Here is a 13,276-nt window from a genome sequence, read left to right as displayed (position 1 = left end):
AAAGAAAGAAAGAAAGAAAGAAAGAAAGAAAGAAAGAAAGAAAGAAAGAAAGAAAGAAAGAAAGAAAGAAAGAAAGAAAGAAAGAAAGAAAGAAAGAAAGAAAGAAAGAAAGAAAGAAAGAAAGAAAGAAAGAAAGAAAGAAAGAAAGAAAGAAAGAAAGAAAGAAAGAAAGAAAGAAAGAAAGAAAGAAAGAAAGAAAGAAAGAAAGAAAGAAAGAAAGAAAGAAAGAAAGAAAGAAAGAAAGAAAGAAAGAAAGAAAGAAAGAAAGAAAGAAAGAAAGAAAGAAAGAAAGAAAGAAAGAAAGAAAGAAAGAAAGAAAGAAAGAAAGAAAGAAAGAAAGAAAGAAAGAAAGAAAGAAAGAAAGAAAGAAAGAAAGAAAGAAAGAAAGAAAGAAAGAAAGAAAGAAAGAAAGAAAGAAAGAAAGAAAGAAAGAAAGAAAGAAAGAAAGAAAGAAAGAAAGAAAGAAAGAAAGAAAGAAAGAAAGAAAGAAAGAAAGAAAGAAGCAAATCATAATAATACATTGAACATTCAGATGGAGAGAACAGATCTATGGTTCCTAGACGTGGGAAAGGGGGAGCAGGAGGAGAATTAGGGAGAACCCGAATAATGGACACAAAGAATAATAACTATTGTAAAGATGAACATGCTAAGAATACTGATTTGATCATCACGTACACAAATACCAAGAGTCAACTCTGTACCCTATAGATAGGTTTAATCGATTATGTTTCAAGTGTAAAAAATATATATATAGCAAATGATTTTAATATTATTCTATTATGCTACCATATCAAATCTTCTTTTGTTATTTTTAGGACAACCTGCAGCAACCTTAGTTTTTGTGGCTGTATAATAAGCCTGTAAACTGGAAAATGAATTGCAATGAAGTAGAATGCAACATAACATGAAGAGCTGTGAGACAGTGACCTGTACAGTAAGTGAGAATACATTTTTATGCAAAACCCAAGGTATTCCAAGAACCCAGAAGTGCCAAAGAATACTGTTGAAATTTTTTCTAAAATGATTGTTGCATTTTTAAAGTATTTGACAGAGAAATTGCTGAAGTAGAGACAAGATAGCATGATTTGATATGAAAGTGAAATATAGGTTTCTTGATAAGAAGAAAATATTACAAATCCTCCCAAAAAGGGTTTGACTGGATTGTTCCAATACATTTGACTAAAAGTACATAACACAGGAAAATACAATGCAAGGTTAATCATGTATACCAAAATTTGACATTTAGAAAAGATGTCTTAAATACAGCATCTTATATTGCAGTTCTACAGAGTGATAGAATCTACCAACACTTCACAGGAAGAAACAGATAATCTCAATAGCCCTATACCAGTGTACTTAAAAAAAGTTTGTGGAAAGATTCATATTATCTTTTAATTCTATTTTTCTACAAAGTTTTTGAAGTATCTTCGTACAGCAAGAGAATCAAAAGCACACTTTAGAAAAAGAAAATATCCCACTTTGAAATTAATTTATACAGAATAGATATTTTTACTCTGTTGTGTTTAAACTTCTAGTGTTCTGAGCACTGGGGTTGGAGTATAGTAACATAGATAGTAATAACTCTGCTTCCACAAAATAACTCTTAAATGACTCTGGAATCTCTGAGAAATATTAAGTATGCGTCTTCCAAATGCCAAAATTGAATATCTATCTATTTATCTTAGTAGTGCTTTAATTTCCTCAATAAAAGTTAGGTAGTACCATCTAGTGGCTGAGTGACACTTATGACAGTGAATTGAAGACAGGAATGAATGAGCTTTGGATGGACAGTGCAAATTCAGTGTCAAACTCATGAAAATTAATAACAAACTAATCATTTCAAGTCTTGACCCTTTAATAGCCATCTCTGTAGTCTTGGGTACATCCTTATTTTTCCAGGCCTTGGAATTGCCATGTGTAACATAAACAGGTTTAACAACTGGTGTCCAAAGTCCCTCTGAGTCTGTCACACACATGCTTCCTAATAAACCTAACTTCTGTAAAACCAATACATTTTAAAACATAAAATTATTGTAAAATTGTTTTGTACTCCTAAAAACATATTCCAATTAAAATGTCCATTTCTTGAAAACACATTAATTTCTATTTCTTTATGAAATGCTTGATTAATTAAATTATACAATATTACCTAGGATGCAGTGCTTTTTGTTTAATGATACATGTTATACTGCCATTAGAATTCACATTACATTATTAGATAAGACTTGTTCATGTTTTTGAGTCCCACCAAGTAAGCAATAGTTCTCTTTCCGTGAAAATTATTTTTTAATCATTTTATAATTACTGAGTGGGCAGACAAAAAAATAAATACAATGAGCTCCAATAATGAGAGTCCACAAAATTTATTTTAATCTACAAAATTAATTGTAACCCACAAAATATAAGGACAGGAAAAATAATCTCCAAGAAGTTTCTATTTAAACACCTTTACAAAGTAATGCTTAATGTTCTTCAAAAGCTATCTTAAGTCAACTGAGTCAATGATTCTCAAAATCAGAAGAAGAGGGTAGAGCTTATCAAATATACCTATAGGGACAGGGAAAGGTGAAGTTAGAAAATAGAGAAACATTGCTTTGCCCTACTTGTTTAATTTTAGCCCAGAGACATTTATCAAATATGTATTGAGCACCTAATCTATAACAGGCACATTGCAGCTGTAATATGCAAATACATCTTGAAATCTCAAATAGGAGACTGGGAGATATTTATGATTATCAATTAAAGAGCAGGTGTTATTAATACAATTTGAAGAAACACTGATAAAGTATTAGCTAATAGTTACTCATTTTGATTTTGACTAATAAACATTTTGATGTTTTTTGTTTCTTGTCTAATAATTAAAAATTCCTTTGAAAGAAAGCATCACCTAGTTCAAGCTTACCTGTTCCAAGAAACATTACATCGTACTGGCCGTCTTCTGCAATGACATGATCCACCACTATCTGCGTCAGTCTGTAATCCACATTGATTCGCTTGAATGTTGGTCCTCCGGCAACTGGGTATACTGACTTATACATAACGGGGTGCCGTTTTATGAAACTGATGACATCATCTGGAAAATCTCGCGTGGATTTAATCAGCGGGTCATAGGTTTTACTTGGACACTGAAAAAAAATGTGGAAGGAGGTAAAGACATTGCTAATGCACTCGAGAAATTTACACTTACTTCCAATAAATTTTTTAAGGCTTATCGTTGGTAATATTAAAGGAAAGAACAGTAGAGTTACTATAGAATCACCTGCACTGGTAAATAAATACCCCCAATATATTTAAATCCATTTTCCCTCGAAAATATTCTAAATTATATCTATTTATCTGTATTTTCTAATGTTTCCATAGTGAACTTTTTTCTTATGAAGATTGTTTCTAATAAGATACATGAAATTTAAGGTGAAATAACTGTTAAAAAAACAATCTGTAAACATGAGAACATAAATAATGGGAAACCATTATTTTCAATGTCCTTTCAGTAAATTTAAGATTTCAGTACAACTGAAACCATGTTAATGAAAAATAAAAAGGAACTAATCAAGTCACAAAAATCACTTTCAAAAGAGCTTCAATAGTTTGAAATTGTAATTATCTAGTTTTTAAAATAACTGGTGTGAAAATTATACTTTGAACAATTCAAAAGCTCTTCTCCTAAGCGATCTACGAAGAAACCCTCAGGGAATTTTTCTCCTGTCTAAAATTGCTTCTTACCTGCTTTTGTGTCCATTAAATCAATAGTTAGCATAACCTGCCCCCTCGTGGTACAAAATAAAAAATTCAACCTACTACAAATTAAATGTTCATTTATACAAAAATAAACAAATTGCTTTACAACTTGACTTTTTAAAATTTTTCTTCAGAAAATAAATCCTCTTCCTCAACATAAATCTATTTTATGTTTCAATATATTGTAATTTAGGAAGCTACCTCAGATAGAGCAATTCTGTTATCACATTTGAATTATTAGTGGACTAATGAATTCTTCTGGAATGGTAAACTAGCTGATTGATGGAGGCATAGAGAAGAAAACGACATTAGGGAAAGTTTGTAAGAAAACGCTTCTTTTACCTATTTTAGTTTTCAGACAAGTTGGGAACATAGTCTCCACTGAACTGAGACATTTATACTAGGCACTAATTAGAATCATGTCAAGGCTCCAAAAACACATTGTACTTCTCAGTCGAAGTGTTCAAGAGGGTCATTCTTAGGGAGCTGACGGCCCTGGCATTAGTCACATATATGATCCCAACCCCCAATTTATACCAGTAATGGCTCGTTATGAATTAGAAGAAAGTTGTACTAAAAAAAGAAAGAAGTTGTACTTAAAAAATTAATGATTTTCTATAAATAATTTAAGAATATCTTTAACTTTCACAAAAATCATGAAAGTCTGTTATTAAGAAACTGATTCTTTCTTAGCATCTGTTTATTTGTCCCAAGTGTGTATCAAAGAGAGTAGCAGTGTCCTAGAATATTAGCTATTTGGTACTTATTTAGTACATTCTTAACTAGGTGTTGGTCTAAAGATCTAAGTCTGCATATTCAGTCAATGTAGCACTTAGCCCTTAGCATAGTGGAATCTGTCAACTCAGTAGGGAACCCTATATTAAATAGATTAAGCAGAGACTCAAATTGGATATGGAGCTCAAATGATACAAAGCGCTTGCCCAATTACAGGCTGCATATTTGAAGCTCAGTCAAAGGCCATTCACAGTGGGCTTACAGTTTATAACGCCTGCAGTTCAATCTGCTTGGCCTATCATTAAAATCAAAAATAAAGCAAGATTGTGCCTGCAATACATTTTTGAAAAAGGCCTCCAACTTAAGTAAAACTCTCCTTTGATTTTGTAGCTGCAGTTATGCAGTGGCCAAAATTAAAAAAAAAAAAAAATATCATGACATGCAAGACACAATTTCTGATAATTAGAAATTTTAATGTAAGAAAATATAGCTGAATAAAGATATGAACATTTAGCAAAGAAATAAATATGACAATTTTCCTCCTTGCTCACCTCCTGTGACAAAAATGTTTAAGTGTAGTAAAATCTAAGAAAAAAACAAGAGAAGGAAAACCTGTTTTCTATTGATATTACAAAATGATCTTCGAAAATATATTTTTTCTTATGGCTGCTTTTCCTCATGGCATACAGCCAGTATTTGGATAAGATCTTTATCCTCTCACTTGCTATGCATGATCTCTCAGGTCCGACTCTCCATTGTGCTTGTACAAATGAAAGTGATTTGGTAGAGTTACTCCTAGAGGTTTAAGATAGTACAGTTTGAACCAAATATTATTCTAGTACATTTAAACCAGTGGAATTTTTGCTTTGATATCATATAGCTGTGGAGCATGCAGATCTAAAAATAACTCGAGATGCCCGGCAATGTATGCAGGTAGGAGTAAAGTAGGAAAGAAAAAATCACTTAAGGAAAAAGAGAATGTGGAGAAATGCTTCATCTAAAGCAAACGGTCATATTCAATTGTTTATTTTCCTCCAAATAATTCTAGAAAAATTGCAGCTATACATCCCAGATATTAAAAATCTAGTGATTTTTTTTGTCTCTCTATAAATGCACTTTTAATAGCTATTAACAAGACCATCTAAACATACCATAGGTGACCATTTATTTCTTTTCCTTCCAGTTTTCTAACATTTGCCTAAGTTCCACTCCTTTAGCACTTGCAAACATAAGAAATAAATCAGGGAACTTTTCTTCTGTGTCTCCACCTACTATTTTGAAGAAGTCTAAGACTTTAAAATTTGAGCGAAAGAAAAAAAAAGAAGAAAGCTATTACCCAAATGTTAAAATGTCAGTATCATGCTGGAAACATTAACCCCAGCACAAGGGTAGAAGTGAAAAGAGAACCTGCCTAGACAAACCCTGAGATGAAAGGGTAAACCGCCAGCAGCAGCCCTGGTTCAGCACCTCTCTGCCACAGCCGCGATGGCTGGCTAGGTGTGAGCATGTTATGCTTGGCAGATCCGCGTGTTTGCACAGGGCCTTCAGTAGTGGAGTGGGAAGCAATGGATAAGAGGAGAAAAATGGTTTTTATCCAATGAGAGAACTTTGCCCCTTGGCAAGACACCAGACAGCTGTTAAAAGTTTTCCCCCTCTACTGCCTTAGGCTATTCTCTACAGGTTGCTGTTTCCTTTTAAGCAAATCAGAGGAATGACTAATGTGGGAGAAGACATGGCTCAAGGAAAGACTGAACCAGGCTTTCATTTTCAGCAAACTGGGAAAAATAAGCTGAATGTGTAAAGGAAGTCAGATTTTTTTATTTATATAGTAAAAAATTCAAACGTAATGGGTGCCATCTTATCACCCGCTTATTCACCTAAGAGTCAGCCTGTAACCCATACGGGCAAAGCAGGACCCTACATTAAATATCAGAGCTAGAAAGGCCAGAGGCAACAATACAGACATAAATTTATTTCCCTATCTTGTGCTCTCTTTTGAGATTTCCCTTCTTTTAGAGGAATTTATATACCAGGAAAAGCAAAACACTATTGAATGTAGTAATTAGCCTGGCATTTACAGGACCTCATTTGAAAAGCAAATGTTGGCCCTATGGGAAAGAAAGCTGAAAGGCAGCTGGAAAGGTCGATTCATGTTAAGAATCTGTTGCCTGTCACCACATTAGAGAAAGGTAACCTATACGAATATAGAGAAAGGGAGATGATAGTCATGCTTTATCATACGGCCCTTTCAGTGTCACCAGTTTTAAGTACTTGAAGTCATGATGCCCAGATTCTAGTGCCACTTCTGCTTCTCCCTTCTAGAACCAAAATCCTAGAAAAAATGTAATTAGAGATATCTTTGGGTAATTTAGAGAGAAGATGACAAAGTAATAGTTTGTTTTCCACTAGGGGGAAGGCCATGCAGTGAACAAATATTAAGGGGAAAATAAATCTGTGAATTCAATATAATGAGGAGGCATGAGTAAGCCAGTGATGCATAAAATGAGATTTCCCCAGTTTTCCACAGATTTTTAAATTAATTAGGAAAGCTTTCCTTAAAGCCAAACAAACCACAACAACAATAACAACAAAATGTTAGCCATATTCCTCAGGCACACAACGGGGATAATGTGAGATACTTAGGGAGTTCTTCCACTATATTTCATATTTTTCAGTCTCCTTTGGTAAGACTAACACAGTCTAACACTATATGAATCAAGAGGAAGTTTTGGATACTATTTTTGAATTATGTATTTTTCTTTGGTCAATTACACTTATGGAAGTCAACCTTAAAACATCTTTTTTGTACAATATAAAAAATAAAATTCTGACTTAATAGGACCAGCATAGTTTATAATTGAGATCTAATTTAAGAGATTAATGAAAACATAAGATTCTGAGAACCATTAGCTCTCTATGGGAAGAATGTGTTATATAGGATTATGCCAATGTTCAAGCCAAAGAGTTTAGGTGGAGTAGGAAGGAAAACAGGGTGCCCAAGGAGTTTTGAGCTTGTGGATTCCATGGTTACCTCAAGCACCTGCTGTTGTGAACATAAACCAAGGTAAAAGTTGCAGTTTGTCAACAATCATTCTAGCTCTACCTGAAGCACCATTACATTCATCTGGTCTTCTAGGTGGACTCAATTATTGACATTATGTATTATTAGCCTATGACCTAATCCCTCCAAGATTTGCTTTTGTGAAGCAAAATCATGAACTAATCTCAGGCGAGCTCAGTGATGCCTGGATATAGAGGAAAAACGACCTTGCTAGAGCAGGGAGGTTATGCCAGGACCCAGTGCTGGTCAAGTACTGTATTTATTAAGATGAACTTTCCAGGGGACCTGAAATCAAAATAACTTTGTAATTTCTCAATGTCCTTTACAATTTAGAAAGTCTAATAATTTAGTGGCACTAAATAAGGACTGTCAGACATATCTACAGGCACACCCCAAGTTTGGAAGGTTTTATTTCATATCAGAAAAGAGGAACGATAAGGACACTGCAGCAAAGGGAGGAAACAGTTTGGCCTTTGCCTTTGACTTTCTCCAGAGAAAAACCCATGTGAGGAGTCGTTCGTGACAGGGCTTCTCATTCAGACAAAGATATGAAATGTTACAGAGAGGGAGATATTTCATTATTTTACATGTGGTGATAGTTGAAAAATTGTTTAACATTGTTTTTGTAGTGGGCTGTTAAATTAAATAGCTAATTGATTAATATATGAAGATGATTTCTGAAAAAAAAAATTTGATTTTGTAAAGATCTGAATTCCTAAAATAGAATTGGAGAGGGGAAATGCTTATTTAGAAAATATATGAGATTTAACAAGTTTTACAGGACATTTTAATATATTTTTCTTAATCAAGTTTTACAGGACATTCTTAATCTATCACAGCTTGGGACCATTTTTTATACTAATTTCTTATTTCTTGGCCCAGGGCTGCCAGACCACACAGGTAATGTAAATTCAGACTACAAATCACCTGAGGAAAGATGGTGATTATTAATTCTCATGGAGATATATATATATATATATATTTTTTTTTTTTTTTTTTTCACTAAAAGGGCACATTATATTCACAAATAAACCATGGAAGTTCAGTAAGCAGGAAGAAGGAGGTTAGCCCAGTGGTTCTGATATTTCATGTGTCTTAGTGTTTCTTTCCTTAGCATAAAAATAAATAAATTAATTGATTGATTAAACAAAACAAAACCAACCACAACCTACACCCTGAGGCAGGAGGAAAAAAAGATTCAGAAAGTAAGTTAGAGCTGAAAATGAGCATTTGTTCAACATCTCTAGCATCAGATACCGAAGGAAGCAGAACTCACAAATAAACCATGGAAGTTCAGTAAGCAGGAAGAAGGAGGTTAGCCCAGTGGTTCTGATATTTCATGTGTCTTAGTGTTTCTTTCCTTAGCATAAAAATAAATAAATTAATTGATTGATTAAACAAAACAAAACCAACCACAACCTACACCCTGAGGCAGGAGGAAAAAAAGATTCAGAAAGTAAGTTAGAGCTGAAAATGAGCATTTGTTCAACATCTCTAGCATCAGATACCGAAGGAAGCAGAACTGTTGGGAGAAGTCGTCTTTAAAAACCCTGCCAGGAATTTTTTTTTTTTTTTTTTTTTTTCATGTCACGGTGTCCTTGACTTATGGCTTTGTTTCAAATTTTTGAACCAAGAAATTCACAGGAATGCTTAGAACCACCATTTTTACCACCTCTTTTTAGTATTTATCTGCAAAGAAAGAACAGGTTTTGCTGGTACATAAGCTATTAATAGGAACTACAATGTGTTTATCCTTTACCACTGTCCACACAGTAACATTATAAAATTGAAGGACAGTACCTATAATTACCTTCTTTCACTCCCTACCAGAAAATGGAGCATTAGTTGACAAATTCATGTGTAAGTTTTGATCTTTAAAGCAAAGCTTAAAAATTTAACTGTAAAAGCATTGACCATTTGGGGGGAAATGGAACTTAAAAATGAATTGCTATTTTTACAAAATTGGACAATTAAAAATTGTCAATAACTGTAGGAAAATGATTCAAGAGTAGCAAAACATACATTTCAAAAATATTGGAACTTCGAAAACAAGTAATTCATTCTCATCTCTTTGATAAGAGAATGGTTTAAAAACTGAAATTCACTTTTGAGTAAACATTCACTAATATTTTAAATTTATGCATAAATTGTAAAAATCTCTCATCAACAGAATAAGACAACACAGTACACCCTTTATAATAAATCAAATATCAATATTGAAATCCTCTGCCTGTACAAATCTTCCCCAGATTCTGAGTTTTCTAGCAGCCTGTTATTTTCGGCCTGACTTCAGTTTGATTTCCATATCAGATCTGTATCCCTCACTGTATGATGAACTCTCCCATTTCACTTGGACCTTCTTATTACTAAGATCCAGAAAGTCAATAATGATTGAAAAAGTCCTCCTGTACAAAATATGGTTTGTTCAGACATTTTATTTGGACACCAGAGGGCAGAAGAATCCCTTAAAGTATGAATTCTGGAACTGTATCCTTGTGCATCCTTGAGTTTGCAGGCTTAACACTGTGGAATAGTGATATCATCATAAGGTTAGGAGTTTAGCCTTGACTTTTTGTCCAAGGAAGTATATACAGCATTCTGTCAAAACCAAAAAATTAAAGAAGGCATGACATGCTGGAAATTGTAGTGTTTATTAACTGAACGATAATGTCAACATGAGTCTCTACTGCAAGAACAACTTAGAATTCAATCTTAATAGCAATATGGATGCAAAAAATGTAAAAGCAAAGGCATTCTTTCTTTTAAATAATCTATTTTAAAATTTTAACCGAAGCATAAAATGGCTTTCAGTAAAGGTCCTAACCATTTCATAGCAAGCAAATTATTCAGCAATGTTTTTATTAAAGTTAGATGTTTCCCTGAATTACAATAAAAGAAATGACAAATGTAGTACATTTTCAAACTTCATTGTTACTTGCACAGAGAACAGATCAATCCCTGGGGAAACAGTGTAAGGTTCTGTTTGGTTGTTTGTTTTTATTACTTTGAAGGTAGAACAATATGGAGATTAGTGACTTGGTTTACAGGTAGGCAGATCTAGCTTAATCCCAATCTTATCACTTCACAAGCTGTGAGACCATGAACATGCATTTACCCTCACTGAGCTTTTCCTTACCTATAAAATCGGAAAACAATACCCACATTATGCTGTTGTTTTAGAAATGTAAGTACTTATCACAGCATCTGTACCGTGAGAAGTGTTCAAATGTGATTTCTAACGAAAATTTCTGAGCTGGAAGCTTGTAGAAAAGAGAAAAAAATCACATCCTCATTTAAACAAACATTACTGAAATTAGGTTGCTTATTAAAAAAACGGATAAGAAAGAATGTCAGGAGATAATGTAAAAATAAATGCAGTTAATTTTAGGTAGGAAGTTCAGCAGTATATATCATTCAGATGAATGTTAGGGAATATTAAAGAATAGAGAGAGAAGACTGGCCAGAAAACGTTAACATCACTTTTCATTCTGCTGTTTTTGGCAATATGATATTGGGAAAATTATTTAATTATTCTGGGCATCCGTTTTCTCCTCTGTAAAACAAAGGTGAATTATGTGGTCTCTATCATCCACTCCAGTTCTTACATTCTCAGATTTTACAAGTGCAGTTACATGATATACTGTGAAACATAATTTCAATGATTTTCTGAAAGTAGAGTATTTAAAATGGTGAAGTTCATTTATAAAAACATATTTGTGTAACACATTTTCAGATCAGATATATGAAGTTCTTAATTTCAACATCAGTATTCCAAATATAAAATAAAATGTAGAAAAACAGACTAATATCACTGTGTACAAATAAAAATAAGATTTTTAAAAAATGGCTAAAGAATAATGAATTAAGGAGGGTACATATCTATGAATAATTTTAGACATTTTCAAAAATTTGGTCATAGTGATTTCAAAAAGAATATGAAAGTAACTAGTTACTTGGAAATAATTGATAACCTTTGTCTACTGTGGCCTTCTAGACTCAGCCTGCAAACTTGTTAGTAGGAGTATTTGTCACTTTCTTGTGCAGAACCAATTGGATATGGTGGGTCAATAAAAAATACTTGAATATATCTCAATATTATTAGTCTCATACTAACAAATTTATATTGATTCATGTGGTTGCTCCTCATCTGAAAACAGCACAGACATAATCAAGTTCAATTCAGTTCAACCAGAAAGAACCTCTTTTCCCTTTACCCAAAACTGTAAAGCAAAATAAATAACTTTGACAGCAAACAGCATTTTTTTAAATCTCTCTAAATTCTATAAAAGGGCACAATCTACCTGGATCAAAGAGAGTTTTCTAGTGGAGTCCTCCAGAAGGAAACTTTGTCTTTCTGTCTACACTACCAATTGTAGCCCTAGTACAGCTATGGATAATCCTCAAAGCTCGACTTCGGATGCACATGTGTTTACACACGTAAGAAAGCACAGGAATTCCATGAGAAATATTGATGTTGAAAAAGAATATATATATTAAAAAAAAAAAAAACCTCTGTTAAATGGCCCTTCCTTTGTCCTAATAATTCTTTCCTTTCCAAAAAATGTTAAAAAGAACATGTTAAGTATTTCTTTGTTGGTTTGGATACAGAATATTTGCTCCATAATTTTGAACCTTTCAAGAAAATTTCTACAGTGAAAACACATTGTATTTTGAGTATTCAGCAGCAGAGATTGATTTGTTTAACATAATTTGATGCTTCTTTTCTCACTGATGAAAAACACTCCTCACTGACATTTATGTTTTCCTATTTTGGGGGGAGTCACTATTTCAGAGAAGAGGCTGTGTACTTGCGAGGAGAGTCATGTAAAATGTGAGTTCTCTTTAAGCCTCATGTAACATTCATACCTCTCTCAGGCAAGAGCAGGGAAAGCGGTGGCAGCAATCACTTCCACAGAAGCTCTAACTTACACTATAATTGGAAAATAATTCATCTTGATGCATCAGCATGTAATCATTTTTGATAATTATTTTCAATTTCTAAGTATTATAGTACACAACTTCTGTGTCTATGTATGCAAATAATTTGCTGTGATTAATGTAGATGGTTTCAGCCCCCTTTCTCCTATAACATCTAGATAATTGAAAAAAGATTGTTTTAATGGCCTGATGGTGACAGTCTTTATTTCTTTAAACAAACTCATGTAGATTCAGCTCATAAAGTAAAAGTCAATAATCCTTTACGCCAAAATATTAATACAATAAAATTTCCCCAATTAATGCTCTTTTCCAAATTGTAATCACCCTCGTATATCTATCAGTACTCATATATCTATATCTAAATCTAATCTATATCTATCTATGCATAGGCATATACTATCACACTTAGGTTCACTACAGCACTATTCACAATAGCTAAGATACAGAAACAACCTAAATGTCTATTGATAGATGAATGGATAAAAAAAAATGTGCTGTACATATGTCACACACACACACAATGTAATTCTATTCAGCCTTAAAAAGAAGGAAATTCTACACTATGCAACAATGTGAATGAACCTTGATGACATCATGCTACGTGAAATAAGCCATTCACAGAAAGACAAATACTGCATGATTCCACTCATATGAATTATCTAAAAACAGTAAAATTTATAGAATCAAAGAGTGGAATGGTGATTGCCAGGGGCTAGGGAAAAGGGAAAATGGGGAATTACTATGCCATGAGCATAAAGTTTTAGTCAAACAATATGAAAAAGCTCTGGAGATCTGTGGTACAGC

The 13,276-nt window shown here is 33.1% G+C and overlaps 1 protein-coding gene across 1 annotated transcript in view; it reads right to left on the bottom strand.

Moving 5' to 3' along the window:
* SEMA3D (sema domain, immunoglobulin domain (Ig), short basic domain, secreted, (semaphorin) 3D) overlaps nucleotides 1-13,276 on the bottom strand; it is a 193,396-nt gene that overhangs the window by 28,034 nt on the left and 152,086 nt on the right. The window contains exon 13 of the mRNA XM_008586731.1: nucleotides 2,903-3,125. Within this exon, the coding sequence (XP_008584953.1) occupies nucleotides 2,903-3,125 (223 nt within the window). The remainder of the gene's footprint in view (nucleotides 1-2,902; nucleotides 3,126-13,276) is intronic.

This window comes from Galeopterus variegatus, unplaced genomic scaffold, assembly GCF_000696425.1.
Source record: "Galeopterus variegatus unplaced genomic scaffold, G_variegatus-3.0.2 Scaffold112, whole genome shotgun sequence".
NCBI lineage: Eukaryota > Metazoa > Chordata > Mammalia > Dermoptera > Cynocephalidae > Galeopterus > Galeopterus variegatus.
The sequence above is the reverse complement of the archived record's forward strand: the minus strand, read 5'-3'. Positions and strand labels throughout refer to the sequence as shown.